The sequence below is a fragment of the Euprymna scolopes genome, chromosome 9 (assembly GCF_053919585.1).
Source record: "Euprymna scolopes isolate OS-2025 chromosome 9, ASM5391958v1, whole genome shotgun sequence".
Lineage (NCBI taxonomy): Eukaryota > Metazoa > Mollusca > Cephalopoda > Sepiida > Sepiolidae > Euprymna > Euprymna scolopes.
In genome coordinates this window covers 78,585,552-78,603,686 of record NC_136490.1, presented here as the reverse complement: position 1 = coordinate 78,603,686, position 18,135 = coordinate 78,585,552, and the positions used below count along the sequence as shown (strand labels likewise).

Sequence of the window (18,135 nt, the reverse complement as noted above, 5' to 3'; positions counted from 1 at the left end):
GTTTTCAAAGGTCAAATCATTGAACTTTGCTCCCTTACAGCCAAATTTTTGGCTGAAAATCGATTAAAAAGATTTTCCCAAATCTCACCGTAATTATATTTCTGTAGACTGAAAATTGACAGAGTAGTTTGGTAGGCAAATGTACACACACACACACAGAGGCAATTTCATTTGTATAGATATATAGATTACAGAAAGAAAAAACAAAGTAACTATAAATAAAATTAATATAACTCCAAGAAAACTTGTTTTCAATGTAATGCTATTGAATAAGCACTGAGGTGTATGAATATCAACTACTGCAACAAATAGACATATAAAATAGTTTCCATTTACATAAACTAGTACAAAATCAATTTTTTTTAAAGTTGGAAATAATAAACCAAAACATTATTGCAAATATTTTCAGCAATACAGTTATGGTGTTTGTTCATCTCTGGACTAAAAAACGCATTATAAAAACCTTTCGCTTTCTTTTAGTTAAAATTAACGCAATTATTACAAAACAAATTACATTTATTTTGAATTTGAATTATTTGACTTTTTTTTTTGTCCTAGTATAATTTTTTAGTTTGCAAGCCATTATTTATGATTTATCAACTGAATGCTTTATAAAATCTCTATCTTAACATTAAAGAAAACAAAAAATTAACTGGCATGAAGTACATTCTGTATTTTTTTTTTATATATAAACAAGACTGATTTAGGGATGATTTTTTTTGCGTGTTTACGGTAACACATCAACAAACAAATCAAACGTTAATAATTTATGCAACATGAAACATGTTTACCTGCATACAACAGCAACATTTTATAAACTTACTCATTTCTTTGTTCTTTTAAATTAATCATTGTCAGGCTTTATGAGGAATCGGTTTAACCCACTTTGGGTGAATACTGTTTTAAGTACAAGTAGTTGTTATGATTTGATAGCCAAGAAGACATTTCCAGATATTTCATAGCTAATTTTTTTCCAACCCTGCATGGCTGATAAATTAACACAGATAAAAACAACATAGCTAAAAAGACAGCCTTCTAATAATATATTATCAAATAATTTTGCTAATCGCCTATTTGGCTAATTACTGCTTAACTGGGTCAGGGTCCAAACGGTTAAATAAATATTTAAACATAAGGATTTACTCTCCTGTTTTAAAATAAATAACATTGATTTGTTTAAGTTACAGGAGGGACTATGTTCCCTTATCTATAGTTTCAAACAGTGGATAAGCCTATTCGCACACAATAATTAACCCCAAAAATTAAAGTTTTGTTTTTAGTGTTCTGTTAAATCCAAGATGTAACCCTGTTTTTGTTCTTTTTTGTGGAGAGAGGGGAGCTGTTAACATGCGAATTTAGAGTTATTGGTAAGTTATTGGTTTTTCATTGGTTCTTCTTTAAACCTTTTTAGTAAAAACTCATTAATTTGCTTGGGGTCACCATGGACTAAATTAGTTGGGGGAGGGGTGAGAAAAAAATTACTTTCATTGTTATTGTCAAATGTTAAAAAAATATCCACACTAAAATTAGGTTAAACATTCAGCTGATTATCTCATTTCATTATTGCTTTCTTTCTATTTAAGCAGTTATAAAAGCTTGTACCGTCTGTGGGAGAGTGGTATTCAAAAAGTAACAGAATTGAGAAGTTTTTGATGTTGCACAGACTTTATTTTGCAAGACTATGAGCGACCTAATTTCCCATAAAGAAAAGGATATTAAATGTGAAGAAGTAAAATTATTGACATTTTCCAAATGGTAATTAGTTCTGAGAGTGAATTGAAAGTTCATAACTAAATTTTAACTTAAGCTCAACAACTGATGGATTCTTATTTACTGTAAATCACTAGATCTATAATTTGTAAGTGAAGAATATACAGGAAATGATGAAACTTGGACAGACATAAAAAGCACATCTGAATATGAAGATATTAAGCAAACTGCAGTTTTCTTAGAGGTAAACAGTCAACTTGGCATTGTCAATAATTTAAGTGAAACAAAAAATAATTTATTAAATGAATATTCATTTAATAAATTATAACCTTTTTTTTTAGTGAAAACCTTTTTATTTCAAAATGTTTTAGTGAAAACCTTTTTATTTCAAAATGTTTTAGTGAAAACCTTTTTATTTCAAAATGTTTTCTTGTAGAAATTCAGCTGCTTGCATACGATTAGATATTTTGTTAGCTTTCCCTTGAAATCTGCCTTTTTTTCCTCCTCCTTTGCCATCAAGTATATTGGCCACCCTAAATAAAGAAAAGATTGTAAATTTTAATCATATTTTAAGTTTTATTTGAAGAGTTATTGTTGTATACAATAACATAATAATTGACTAGATACCAGTCATTATCTATGTAGTAAATAAAGGTAAAATAAAAACTAAAATAAACTAAGATTGTGAGAGTTTATGACAAAGATTAGAATATGTTTTAAAAATTATAATATTTAAAAATGTCTTATTTTGATGAAGAGTTTTTTCCTGAGAAGAACATCAACTTTTGAATTTAATTCATTGAGATATTCATGTTTACTATATATATATATATATATATATATATATATATATATTAATGTTGGAATGATTAATATAAATCCTGACTATAATCTCAATAATAAGAATGTTTTATTAGTGTCAAAATCGGAAAACATTTAGCCTACTTTTCGATTCCATAAACGATTTGATAAAAAATGTTAAACTTAATCTTCCATTGCTGGTACTGATGAATATTTATTGCTTTTAAGCTACCAGTAAAATATAGCATAATAACATAAAATTATAATGTAAATTTATTTTATATACAATGACTTTTGTCCAGTCTTTCAACGTTGAAAATCTGACAAAAGGTGGCTAAAACGTGTTTAAAAAAAAAAAGCAAAACTTTTACAATGAATTTGTGAATGTGGAGATTTTTGCAGCTTTACCCGAAACACACTTTGAGGACAGCTCTTTGATTTTGAGTTTTGGAGTAGTTGTAAAAACACGTTCTAAATCTATATTAGTCAGCCGAAACAGTTAATGAAAAGAAGTACATTTTTATCTTATTTTGTATTTCTTTTATTGAGGAGAAAAGGCAATGAAATCAATGATAAAAATGATTCTTGGTTATTTTAGTGAAACCGATTTGCAGGCGTTTCTTTCACTGACAAGACACCAAGACAGACTATACAAAAATCTTAAAATTTTCCTATCAAGATAAAAATGTAAGTGTATATTTAAAAAAGACTATTTGAAAGAAATATAAAATGTGTTTTATTAATAAAAAATTTATTACTAGTATGTTTTATATTTTTGTTTTCATATTTAAATTTATATTTTCATGTAAATGTAGAAGTTTTTACTATATACAATTTATCATTATTGTAGATGAAAGTTTCAGCAAAGTCCTACCTCTCCCTTAGCAAAAGTGAAATTCTACCTTTTTTAGGTGATTAAATGTACACCATGAAAAACTTGGTGGGAAGAAACAAAATCAATTCTTTTACAATTTAAGGCATCATCTTTGTACATTAAGTAGTAGGTGTGCCTACTAGTACCGGTTCTATTATCTCCAATGCAACGTTTCTGTCTATATCCAGTTTCACTTTCTTCTGCAAGGGATGGTGAAAAGGTATCGGTGTATGAATTGCTGTTTGTGTTTCTAAGGATTTACCATTCATTGTTTGCAGTGGCTGATGTGAACATGTGTGGAACTCACTTGATTTAAAATGTTCCATTAGCCATTCTTTCAATTCATGTCTGTTGACTTTTGTTAGCTTGAATTGGATGATTTCTAGTTTCCTAGATTTCTAGTTTCCTAGACACACGTTCTGCACAAGTATCCACACGAGATCAATTCCTTTGTTTCACAAAGAACTATTCAATGATAGCGATGTCAGTGAGGCAATAAGTCCAGTTACTTCAAGACGATTTGTGACAAAGAAAACCTAGAGATGTTTTCTGACACATATACAGTCTGTCATATTTCTTTTGTTCTCAATTTTATGTGCAGAAACAAGACACCTTTGATGTATAAATATCTGTCCATTATGCCTCGCATCTCTTTTCTTAGCTTGACACAAGATATCCTCTGGATATCTAAGGAGTTTCTGAATTTGAACATGTTTGTGCCTCTGTGTTTGCAAAAACGGGATTCGATGATTGCACTGGCTCACCATTTTTTTTTCATGTCCAAATTTTGCATGAGTTTCAGACATCCTAGTTACCTCCACTGTCACTGAGGGGTGTAGCTCAGGGGGTAGGGGTAGGGGGACACATTTGAAATTGTTCCCCATTCATTCAGTGACACATTTGTCAGCTGTGTCTTGTGCTTGGAAGCAGAAAAATTATCTAGGGTACAATTGGTGAATATGAATGACTCCCCACTTCTTGATACCCCTCAAGTTTATGGCATACCTTTTTCAGGTTCCCTACCCACTCTGCAAAAATGGCACTTGAGTTCAGCTGCTAATCAACCTTCTAGGGTGTGACATCTTTCCACTTCAGTTGCAATGTTTGGTGTATCGTGGGGTAAATGGGCCTTGGTTGTACTGTTTTTCGTTCAACCTTTGATAGCGCAAGAGGGTGTGTGGAATCATTATAGTAGGGAGTTGACTTGTCTGTTGCCTCTAGATGGATCAATTGTGAAAACTTCTGCTCCAATGTAGCAAGCAAAGCTACCTCTGCCAGTCGCCTGGTGTATTTCTGTGTTTCTGAGTTCAGCTATCATCTGCCCAGCAACCACGTCATCTGAATAGTCTACCTGCTATCAGCAGTTTTGTTTGTTTGAACATTGAATTCTAAATTTGGCTTGGCCACATAATTTTGATAATAAATGTATGATTGACTCAATTTTGTTCTGCTTCATGGAGTGGAATTTCTGTCAATGGAGTTTTTGTGTAATTCTTTCACTGCTACCAGTCATATTTGACATAAAAGATACTCCTCTGTGACAGAGTTTAGCCCCTCTGACCCTACCAGTAGCCTGTTGATTTCTGAGGTACATGTCTCCTGCAGTTCATTCTGAATTGCTGCTGGATCTTCTAATCATGTACATCTTTGTATTAGGCTCATGTGCCTAAAAACAATTCCCCTTCTCTGTCAGTGTCCTGTAGAGAGCCTTTCTGCTTTTTTTTTTTTTTTTTTTTTTTTTTTTTTTTTTTTTTACCCGCGATATGTTGGGACGACTGAGAAGCATCTCTTTTCTTAGCTTGATGTTTTCTTTCTGAAGCTCAATAAGTTGCTTCAATAGATGTATGCTTCCTGATTCCATAGTGTTTGGTGAGTATGTTGAATATCTGCTGCAGTATTTACAAATTCCACATGTTGACTGTGTAAAGTGTGCAAATGTGTCCTCCAGCTCATTGCTAAGATCCACAGAAAAAGTAAATGGCTGCCCCCATCTGTCCTCTATATGTATAGTTATCAGGGAAGATTACTCTGTTTCAGGGGAGATAACTCCACGGATACTTCCTGTTATCAGATGCAGATGACTCTTTTACCAATACAATTCTTAATGTTTTTCTTATTATATTAATATTTTTTTCTATTGTTGTAGTGGGTCCTCCATATCAATATTATCATTATTAGTAGTAATAGTAGCATTTGTAGAATTTACATTACCATCAAAAGATTATTATTATTACTATTAAAAAGAGTACTTAAAGTAGTAGTAGTAGTAGTAGTAGTGGCAATTGGATAGTTGAAACAGTAAATGAAAAGAACTGTGTTTTTGTCTTACTTTGTATTTTTTATTCATAAATATTTGTGTACATGGTAAATCATCTCTTCCTTATTATTTTTTCTTATCGTATTGACCTTATTATTTATTATTATAAGTAGTAGTAATAGTGAGTTCAATGATTATGAGGTGCCTTGAATAATTGTAGATTATTAACAATTCAGTATGTTATTTCTATAAGTCTTATGAGATGACTGAACAATTTTTATGATTTCAGGTTCAAGTGATCAGCTACAGCAGGAATTGGAATTCATCCTACTAAAGCCTGATTTTTACAGCTGGTGAATTTCAAAAATGCAATCTGGACGTGAGGACACTTCAGAAGAACAATACGCAATAAAATTCTGTTTTAAAAACATTTTAAAAAGTGGTTGGAAAAAATGCCACAGAAACATTTGGAATGCTTTAGACTGCTCTTGGACTATCTTGAATAAATCAAGAATCAGTTTTTGAGTGGCATAAGAGATTCAAGGAAGGCAGGGACTTTATGTGGGATGAGAGGTGTGGCAGGAGTAAGGAAGTCAGTTGATTGGCCAAATAAAGTATTTCATGGATAAGGACTGTCATATGTCTACAGAGACAATAAGTGCACAGTTTGATGTTAGTGTGTGAACTGTACACGCAATTATTCGCAAGGAGCTGAACATACAGAAAATTTGTGCAAAGTTTGTCCCAAGAGTGCGCAGAGAACATCAGAAAGAAAGACTGTCAAGCTGATCAATTCAAATCCCGCAGTTCTTGATGCTCTGGTGACCTGCAATGAATACTGAATCCTGCTATAACCCAGAGACCAAGAAACAGAGTTCCCAGTGGAAGCATGCTGGCTCTCCTAGACCCTAGAAGGCCAGACAGAGCAAATCTACCCAGAAACTTGTGATGATCCCCCTTTTTGACAGCATGAGTATGGATTCCAACTGAACAGATAGTCAACAAGGAATACTATGTTGAGGTTTTAAAGGAGTTTCGGAAGAGATCCCGTTGGAAGAGGCCAGCACTCTTCAAATCAGGTCAGTGTCATTTTCATCAAGACAATGCACCAGTTCATCCTTGTAACAGATTATTTGACCAACATGAGCATCAAGACAGTTCCTCACCCCTCCCTATAGCCCAGACCTTGCACCTTGTGACTTTTGGTTATTCCCTAAGCTCAAGGAAACCCTTTGAGGTTATCATTATGAGACAATTGAAGAGATGAAAGAGGCTGTGACAAAGTTCATTGACAAGAGGATTTCCATGGAGCCTTCCAGAAGTTATTGGAACGGTACAAGTGCATTGCAGTCGGAGGAGATTACTTTGAAGATTACTTAGAGTTTCATGTGTGCACTAGGCACAGCACTCTCCCTCGACACTAGCACACAAGTACATGTATTTGGTGACTTTAATGTCCACCACAAAAACTGGCTTGGATTCTCTACTTACACAGATGCAGTGGGCAGCACAACACATAGCTTCGCTATATCTCACTCCCTATCACAAATGGTTACGTTTCCAACCCATTTCCCTGACCAGGAAGAACAACACACATCACTTCTAGATCTGTTTCTGACCACAGTTCCTGATGATTGTCTTACAAATGCTGACAGCCCACTCGGGAACGCTGATCATGCAGTGATAATGGTCGAAATCGCCCTAAACTCTAGACCCAAAACTGAAGAGCCAGTGCTCAAAACAACCAGATATTATAAAAAGGCTGACTGGGAAGCCATCAGAGATCTTATCAGAGATGTCCCATGGAGAAATATTTTTTCTCTTCCTGCTGAACAGTGCGCAAATGAGACCACTGAATGGTTCAAAACAGCAATTGACGCACATGTTCCCATGCGGAAATTTTATAGTAAGCCCCACTCTCCCCAATGGTTTACTTCGACTTGCGCAACTGCCATTGCTCAAAGGTAGCATGCATACCGCAGATTTAACCAACATAAGTCCAGTTCAAACAGACAGAAGTATATAGAAGCTAGAAGTAACGTTAAGAAAGAAATAGCGACAGCTAAGAGAGAATTTACTGAAACCACTAAAAAATGCATCGAAGCACAAAAATTAGGAACTCATGACTTCTGGAAAATCTACAAGTGTAGTAAATAATGGGCAATCAACAATTCCCCCACTAACCAACAATCAATTAAATGAAACCTTGGTCCTTGATCCTTTAATTGAAAAAATTTTAGGGTTTGAATTACAGCTCAGCAACCAACAAGGCTAATATGTTTGCCAGTCGGTTTGCCTCAAACTCCACACTGGACCCTTCCAACCACCCCCTGCTTGACTTTCCTTTGCAGACAGACACCAAGCTAGACGATCTAAAAATCACCCCTGCTTAGTAGGGCAGGTCGATTTTGGAACCCCGGTGAGGCAATGGTGATGATAGTTGGGGTTTGACATAGAAAAGATTTACACAAAATATTTTTCTCAAAATCGTTATCTTTGCTTGAGGAAATGACTTTAAAAGTTAAAAAATTGAAGTAATTAAGTTTTTTGGTGAATTGTCAAGAGTGTCCCGACAGGCAGCTAAATCCCACCCCCACACAGTAGAGATCCCTAGATGTAAAAGATCTTTCTACTTTAGTAGTTTCTTCCCCAGAACTGCTAGACTCTGGAATTCCATTCCAGGTCCCTGCTTCCCCAATTGTACTGACATGCAGAAGTTCAAGTGTAATGTGAACTGACATCTTGCTGCCCAAATCCCAACATAGTGCCCCAGTAGTTGTTGTCCCTGATAGTAGCCCCCTACACCAAAGTGGCAATGTGCCTTGTTTCGAGTGAAAATGTAATAAAAAATAAATAAATAAAAAAAAATAAGTGTCCATATGAAAAAAATTTGGAAATTTATTGAAAACTTATTAAGAAACTTATTAAAAATATTGACAAAATTTTACCCATTAATTTTGTCTAACTTTGTAAGATATGATGTGACAAACTAATCCACCGTTTTGTTTCTTTCAATGTTTCTTTGTGACACTTGTTTTATTTAGAATTATTTTATTTGTAAATACTCATTTGTTTTATTATTTGTCCATCATGCAAATTATTTGTTGTATAAAAGACAATTTCTTTGGCAATTCTATACTGGACACCATATTTTTATGCTATGCTGAAAAATAGGGAGCATGAGGAAAACCAGCTCCAATTTTGGAATGTGTGAGCATGAGCTAAAGAAGTTCCAAAAGTAGTGAAGCATGTGGAACCTTGTATATATGATATATATTCAAATTAATAGTATTTAAAAATTGAAGTGTAAAGAATGAATCTATAGTAATAATACAGGCAGTTCAGCATGCATAAGAATAATAGGCATATATATATATATATATATATATATATATATATATATATCATGCTCTCTAATAAGAGGTTAGAAAAAGCGAGGTTTACTTTATAATTCATAGATTTTTGACTTTGTGATACATGACTACAAAGTTTTGTTGCCACTGCAAAAAGTAAAAATAAAAAATAAAAAAAACAGTAGGAGAAAATGAAATAACAGATTTATTTTTGGCAAAAAATGTGAAGCCATAAAAAAATATTCACTATCTATGTATCCTACAAACCTGAAAAATAACAGATATGAGATGCAAGAAAAGGCTGGCCGTGTGAAAAAGAATGAAGTTCATGTCAACAGGACAAAAAAAATAATGAACCAATCATAAAATATTTACATCTATGAAATGCAAGTAAATATTACAAATTTGAAAATTCAGACAATAAGAACCAACAATTGAATTAATGTTCATATTGTGGAAGAAAACACAATATAAAAAAAAAAAAAAAAAAATGAAAAATACCCAGCATTTGGAAAGACTAGTACAAATTGATTAAAAAAAGAAAAAAAAATCGTTTCAAACCGGGTATGTAAATTTATATAGGTAGTGAAATAATACTTTATACAAAAAAATTTCCAAGAACGCATTGGAAAGCTTACTAATTTAATAGGTCAATTATAAAAATTTAAGGGTACTTTGAAGGAGGATTTTAAGTAATAACTATAATTGTCATATTTTGTAAAAAGAACCATGGACATTTCTTTGGATACAATATACTTAACAAAGTATGAGATAAAAATGTAAAAACTGGAAAGTTAACTATAAAACGAGTTTAAAATTAAAAAAAAAATGTTACCCCCTCTTATTTTGAAAGACATAAAATTACAAGTACATTTGTTGTCATTATTACTAGCAAAATTATGGAACTTGAATAGAACCTTCTTAAACATGCTCCACAAGTTTACATCACCCATTGTATTTTTGTGAAAGTTAATTGAAGACATATACATATGTAGAGATTATAAAATAGACTTTTGATCAGATTCATATCATACACCCAATGTTGAAATTACATTACATGAACCAGTAGAAATGAGTGTTTTTACGAAAATTGATTTGCAGTGATTTCAAACCTATGTGATATTATGGATTGTCCCTCTTCCTCTGAGCCTAGAGAATATGAAAAAGTAATTCATCAAAAAAGAAAGGTGATCAGAAATGAGATGAGTAAAAAGTCATGGCACCGAAGAAATAAAAAGAAAAGAAATCAGAAGTGTGATGAGACAAGTTGTTTGATAGTTTTCAGGTGGAAAAGTATTTTCTGCTTACCAGTTTCTCTGAGACAAAACACAGATATTTAAGATTTCTTTTCCTAAATTAATATATTTCATTTAGGAGATAAAGGTCAGCTTAAAACAGCTTCAATAGATCGGGGCAATTGGCAGCTCAGGAAGGTCCCTGAAAGAGTCTAGGGGTAGATTTGAGTAATGCAAGGAAGACTGCAGATTTGTGCAGACTTGAGATGAGCTGATTTCAACAGATACTTCAACAGACAAATCTTCTGTAAGGTTCTAACTAATAGATTGGAATTTGACGAAGATGCTAGTATTAGGAGGGTTTTTTTCTGTGACTGTATCACACACATACACACAGCACACCTGACTTATGTATCTTAGTTTGTACTTTTCTTGTGAGTCTGCATAGTTTTGTTTTTATATACTTGTAAATCAGCACTTGCGTCCTTGGTGACATGGCCAAAACAAGAAGATGAATGGCAATGATCTTTGAGGATGGGCATGTGATCTTGTACCAATTGACAATAAGCTCAAAGAAGTAGCAACAATAAATACACTAATAGCTTTACAAAAATGAGAAAGGAAGCCATCTAGAATAAAAACAACAAGCATATTATTTCAAATGGCCATCAAACAGGATTTTGGAGTAGCTATGAAAATTATACCGAGACGATATATGCATAGAAGCTAATGGTTAAAATTAATTCAAAAAGAAAACTGAATACTTGAAAACTTGAATAAATGAAGAAATACTGGAATGATAATTAATGAAAAGAAATGGATAAACATTAGCAGTAAAGTATGTTTAAGTCCAACAGTTCAAACACAGACAAAATCAAAATCCACCTCAATCTTCTTACTTATTGTAACAAACCAACACCGGCAATTTGGTCCTTGCTAACATCACACCAGAAAATCTATAACTGATAGACCTATTTCTCACCACAGTACTTGAGGATTGTGTGACTAATGCCTACAGTCCACTTGGAAATGCAGACCACCTAGTGGTATCAGTTGACATCACATTTAAATCCCAACCTCAAGGTGAGGAACCATTGCTCAAAGCAACAAGGTACTACAACAGGGCTGACTGGAATCATTAGAGAACACATCCGAGATGCCCCATGGACCAATATCTTCTCTCTTCCTGCTGAACAGTGTGCCAATGAGTCAACTGAATGGTGCAAAGCGGGCATTGAAGCACATGTTCCCACATGGAAGTATTATAGCAAGCCCCACTCACCTCCATGGTTCACTACAGATTGCACAAAGACAGTATACATTCTGCCGGTTTGTACGTCATAAGTCAAAGACAAATAGGCAAAAATTCATAGATGCTAGAAATCATTATAAGAGTGAAATAGCAACAGCCAAAAGAAAGTATGCTGAAATAATCAGGGAACGCATTGAATTGCAAAAGATAGGAACTCATGATTTCTGGAAAATCTATAACAGTGTAGTAAATAAAGGGTAATCAGTAATTCCTCCACAGAAGGTTGCATGCATGGCAATGGAGAAGGCGGAACTGCTTGCCCGGCGATTCGCCTCCAACTCCACCTTAGAGCCAACAAACAACTCCCTCCCAAATTTCCCTATGCGGACTAAAGCTACATTAGATGATGTAAAAATCACCCCTTCTCATGTCTGCGATATCATAAAAACTTAGACACCTCAAAGGTGTGTGGGCCTGATCTCATCTCTGCTATACTAATTAAGAAATGTTTAGTCGACCTAGCCCTCATACTTTCCAAGCTCTAGTATGAATGCCTTGCTGAATCTTGCTTCCCTAATAGCTGGAAGATGGCCTCTGTGGTACCAGTGTACAAGAATTCTGGTGAATTATCACCCCATTAGTCTCCTCCCCTTCTTCGCTAAAATCTTTGAGACCTTAATTAATCAAGCACTAGTTCACCACCTCACAAAAGCAAATCTTCTCTCTGACAAACAGTATGGATTCAGGCAATGTCGTTCTACTGCAGATATTTTAACAGTCATCTCTGAACGCATTTACCATGTATTAAATAAGGCGGGCGAAGCCAGGGCTGTAGCCCTTGATATATCCAAGGCCTTTGACAAAGTCTGGCACAAAGGGCTGCTAATGAAAGTTAAATTGTATGGTATAACTGGATGTATACTAAATATAATTAGATCCTTCTTAGACAATAGAAGCATACAACCTCTCTGACAATATTGTGTCCGAGATGGGTATATTTGCTGATGTTAAAACGCTCTGTAATATGCATGAGGGAAGAACTAATGTACATAAATCTAAGACAATGGCAGAATTGTTAGAAAATTACCCCCAGACCATTATGGAATGGGGCCGCAAATGGATGGTAACATTTAATGCTAATAAAACTAAGCTCCTCTCCTTTAACAATTACAAGACGCCTCTCCAACCCCCTATATCCATGACAAATAGCACCCTACCTGAGAATTCTACCTTCAAACTCCTCGGCTTAACATTTGCGGGTAATATAAATTGGAACAAATATATAGAAGACATTACAAAAGCTGCTGCAAAGAAGGTGGGTTTCCTTTATCAAGCTAGAAGACTATTCACACGTGAGAGTATCCTGTACCACTACAAAACTACCATTCGCCCATGCATGGAGTATTGTTGCCACATCTGGGCTGGTGCATCTACCACTAGTCTCTCCCTAAATAGGGTTAAAAAATGTCCCACTTTATCAACTAAGCTCCATCCCCTGTTGCAACGTTGCATCACTGTGCCTGTTTTACAAATATTTTAATGGAATGTGTTCTGATGAACTTGTTTCACTTGTACCCCCCTCGACGTACATATCCCCGACAAACCCGCTTAGCAATAAGATCTCACCCCTTCACTGTTGATGTCCCTAAATGCCAAAAAGCTTTCTATCCTATTAGTTTCTTCCCTCGAATAGCTAGACTTTGGAATTCCCTTCCTGCTGCCTGCTTCCAAATATCTTGTTAATCTTTCTTAGACATGGCCTCAAATAGTAGCCCTTTACGTCCAAGTGGCGATATATTTTGTAAGGGGTGAAAAAAAAAAAACTAGATGCAACAACATTAAAACTCTTAACTTGCTTAATGCTATTTTCTTTGAACCAACTCCAACCAATTCTTCAAAAGAAACACGTCTACTGAATTTACCCGATGACTCATTGGACCACATTCTGATTACTACACAAAAATATCACAAAATCTTAATAAATCAAACTTTGTTGTCAACATGAGAGAAACAATAAACTGAAGAGAATTGTAGGCGAAAGCTTACTTAGTTGCTAATTTGATTGTTTAATTATTAAGCTGATATTCAACCTGATTCTGTGCAGCTTTTAATGCCATGAAATAACATTTTTAAGTTTAACAGATTTTGATTATGATTTTGCAATGATTTCCAAAATATACAAACCCATGTCCAAGCTGAGAAATAACATCTTCTTTACCATATAGGAGAAACGAACCAGTTCCAGTTTCATCTCCACAAGTTATAAATATGGTTACATTCTACAAAATAAACATGGTTGTAATAATAAAAATGGAAAAAATAATTCCAGTGTTAAAGTTAAATCTTCAAAGAATTCTCAGTGCAGATACAGTTTAGCAAAGACATAAAAAAATGAAGATAAAGAAAAATCTCTATGATGTACGTACCCGTTATGGAATGAAATTCTCATAAAAATCAATCACTTTAATCATAGGTTTTTTTTTATTTTACAGGGGAAAATAAAATTTTAGTGAGACCCATCACGAGGCAGGCATCTTCACAATTTCAGCTACGAAGAGGAGTGTGTGAGGGAAGGGGAGGTAACTCCATCTAATTCTTGAAGTTTGTCAAAATGCACATGAAGTTCTAATAGTAAATTTTAAAATGACTTTTGAAAGAAAAAAAAAATACTTAAAATTATTCCAAACTGTAAAAATAATCTTGTCAAATTTTGGCAACCTAGACTGAGTTATAGACTGAATTAGACTGAGTTATCTCCTCTGGCACCTCCCTCTTTGTAGCTGCAATTGCCAACATGTCTGCACTAACACATTGACTTTTCTATAATCACACTACTTGATCAAATTAAGCTATTTTTTAATGAGAACTTCATTTCAAAATGGGCATGCACATCATAGAGATTTTTCTTTATCTTCATTTTTTAATATCTTTGCTAAACAGCATAAGTACCCAAAAGTGAAAAGATAACCCTCCCTCTTTCCTCATAGCTGAAAATTGACAAGATGGTGGTGTTATTATCGTTCTTAATAAAATTTGATTTTTCTCTGTGAAAACGAAACTACCTGATCAAATTAAGCGATTTTTTTTATGAGAACTTCATCCCATAATGGGCATGTACATCATAGAGATTTTTCTTTATCTTTGTTTTTTAATATCTTTGCTAAACAGCATGAGCACTGAATTCTCCATGCAAATAAAAGCATTGACTGATGACAATTCAAGATTGAAAAGTTTGTGTAATTCATTAGTTAATTTTACATCTTCTTTATAATTTTATTTTCTTTCAACACAGAAGATTTGTTTTTAAATTAAATATAATTTTTTACAGCTGTTCCCAAAATGGGCAGTAAAACCATATAGAAAATGACAAACTAATGAATGATGAAGGTCATTAATAATCATTTTTTTTTTCTAATAAAATTTTATTTAAAATCATTGTCAAATTCTTTAAAGGAAAGTCATATTTTTCTCTGTACTATACAACATACACTTACAAACCTTACATGGTCAGATTATGTGTGGACCTGAGCAGATTATATTAAAATATATTTTAATATTCATAAGCTGAAGGTCAACAGGAACCAGATTCATGTATAAGGGGAGTAAGAAATTTTCATTGTGAAAAAAAAAACATGATCTATTTTGATTTTTACTAAGTGCATTTGAAAACTAAATAATAACATAAACACTAATCTGGTCATAGCTAATAGAATGGGAACATCTACTCACAATAAATTAAATAAAAGGTTATAGTGTTTTAGATGTTTTAGAAACAAGCAGTTTTCAATGAGCATATAATGTCAACATTGAGAAAAATCGTTCACTGTTTATGATTGCAGATTTGTATCATGAAACAATTTGCTAAAAATGAGTATCTTTTGTTTATAAAGTAAATATTTGTTTTTAAAATATTTTTTTATTTATAAATGAAAAGAATACAAAAATCATGTTTTATGTTCTTTTATACTTTTCAATGATGTTGAAGTTTGGAGTGATGTTTGATGCAAGAAGTAACATTACCACGTTATGTATCTAGCATATATGAGCTCGAGTTTTTTAAGCAACCTTCAGTGAAATTTTCTCCTTAAAAAGAAACACATTTTAAATACTGCAGCATAATTTTCATGTGAGAAAATAGTTAAATAGAAGACGAGAACTTAATCTCAATTTACAATTTAGTATAAATTGTTTGCAAAATGGGATCTGTCTAGGCCAACAGTTAAACAAATATTTGAAGGTATCAAAATTTGTCCACGAAGCAAAACACTAATGACAACATCATCAAAATGTAGTAAATTCTGATAAATGAATTTATTAAAGACATTTTTTACCTCATTCTCCATTTCACGAATAATGCTGTTCATAAAATCTATGTCACCTTCTTTCCTGAAATAAAGTCATTATTTTTTTTCAAATCAGAATTGATGGAAAGTGAAGTATATCATATGGGAATAAACAAATGAATGATGCAGATCTAAATGAAAATGCTTAATATATATATATATATATATATAGCTTAATGCGTAAGAGGAAAAGAGAGAGTTCAAATCTACAAGAGGAGACTTATCTGGATAATGCCAACCGCAACAATTATTATTAGAGCTTATACAATAGAACAAGAGTATGAAATGAATTCACAAAACTATATATTGGTAGGTATAGAATGGATCATTTATTGAATAATGGAATACAAGCAAAATTTGGGGGATAGAAAGGACTCTTTATGCCAAGGCATTTCGAAGCCTAATACTTCTCATCAGAAGAGTAGAGAAGGTGCTAGGTAGCATGTGGAAGATGCGGCGTCTAGTGTAGGGTTCATTAGGGATGAAGAAGATTAAGAGGAATTATAGAATGTTCGGGGAAACTTTATTGAATTCTGAATAAATGAGAAGGTTGTTATATATAGTATGATATATAAGATTGTATATGGTCTTTAACATAGTTTAAGGGGTATATGTTTTAGGGTTCAATTGGGGGTGTATTGTTGCTGCGTGGTAATTTATTTTAACGGTTTGTGGGGTGTCTATTATCTATGGAGTGGTATTTTTGACAGGTGCAACATGCGGCAATATTTTTAAGTTTTTTCTGTTATGATATAGGGAATATGATTACAAGGGGGTGGTCGGAGGATCAGATCGCAATGTCTATGAGTGCATTTAACTCGAAGCAAAAGATTTAAGGATACATATAGTGGGGGAAGAGTAAGGAGACATTTACTACTTATAAAAGTGATAATAATATCAATAATAGTAGGGTAATTATAATAATGATAATGATAATTATAATAATAAAAATAAAAATAAAATAAAAGTAAAAATGAAGATAAAAATAAAAATAATATTACCAATAGCTATATATATATATATATATAAGTTCATATAAGGAGTTGTATCTGACAGATTTTATTAGTTTTAGTTTCGCCATTTTACTTTTGTGTCTAAGTCTTAGGGCAAAAAATTCTCTTTACTGGATGGATTTCTCACTTTCAAGCTCTTGTAAGTTTTTATTTATTTTGTCTTATCATTTGTTATTGAGATTTACAGTTTCAGGAGTAATGTAAGTGAACCATATAATGAGTTCAAGTTAAATTCTATTACAATAAAACAGTGTGTAACCAATAAAAGTAGATGAGTTTGAAAGATGAGATAATTAATGACAAAAGAATAATTACTTCCTTTTAACTTGAGTTAGATATGCACATTTATTATTAGTTGAATTTAAATTGGGTCAATTTACTTTTATTTAATGTATAAAAAACATAAAATGGCATCAACTGGATATAGTGCTATTGACTGATATTATTAGACTTGAATTATGAGAATTATGTAAAACCCTGACTTTAAATACCAAATAAATAAGAAAGATGAAAAGGAGAAATGAGCAAATAAAACAAATACATATCCATTTTTACTTTATGATTAAGAAAATGTTCAAAGAAGAGTTTCAATTTTTTGAAATTATATTTACATCAACTGCAAGACAAAAACATTTAATGAAAATAGCATTTTCTAATAATGAGTTAATGAGTTTTTTGTTTTTTTAAATGCAGAAGAATATATACCTGTGCAATATAAAGAGAAGAATATATACCTGTGCAATATAAAGAGAAGAATATATACCTGTGCAATATAAAGAGAAGATTTTCTGGGTCTTGAGATTTAAAATGTTTTACTTCCAATGCTGCAATATCACGAAGCAAGGTAGTTATAATCTAAAAATCAAATTAGAAAATTAAATGATTAGGATTCCTATTTTAAAAATAACAATGTTTTTCAAAATTCTTGACTGTTTAAAAGATAAACAATTTTATTTCCATTATCTCAAAGGCATGTGGACCTGATCTCATCCCGACTGTAGTATTAAAAAATGCTCCACTGAGGTTCCTCTAGTTCTCTCCAAACTTTTCAACAAATACCTTAATGAATCTTGTTTCCCTGACTGCTGGAAAACTGCCTCTGTGGTACCAGTTTACAAGAATTCTCGCAAAAGAACTGACCCATTCAATTATTGCCCATTAGCCTCCTCCCTTTTATTCGCCAACATCTTAAGAATCAGTATCCTCAATTCGCACAAAATTAGAACAGAGTTTGTTGCTTGATGGACCTGTGTTAATTTTTCGATTAAGAATTGTACAAAGTCTACCTTGATGTCTA

General features: G+C 32.9%; 1 protein-coding gene across 7 annotated transcripts in view; it reads right to left on the bottom strand.

Moving 5' to 3' along the window:
• Window positions 1-2,040: 2,040 nt before the first annotated feature.
• Window positions 2,041-18,135, bottom strand: part of LOC145284719 (alanyl-tRNA editing protein Aarsd1-B-like) — a 405,535-nt gene continuing 389,440 nt past the window's right edge. For 6 of the 7 annotated variants that reach the window (XM_080133638.1, XM_080133636.1, XM_080133639.1 and 3 more), the window contains 4 exons: window positions 17,602-17,693; window positions 15,814-15,868; window positions 13,667-13,761; window positions 2,041-2,243 (listed from right to left, as the gene is read on the bottom strand). In XM_080133638.1, the coding sequence (XP_079989764.1) occupies window positions 2,123-2,243; window positions 13,667-13,761; window positions 15,814-15,868; window positions 17,602-17,693 (363 nt within the window). In that variant the 3' untranslated portion in view covers window positions 2,041-2,122. The remainder of the gene's footprint in view (window positions 2,244-13,666; window positions 13,762-15,813; window positions 15,869-17,601; window positions 17,694-18,135) is intronic. The other variant, XR_013868868.1, reaches the window with a different exon arrangement.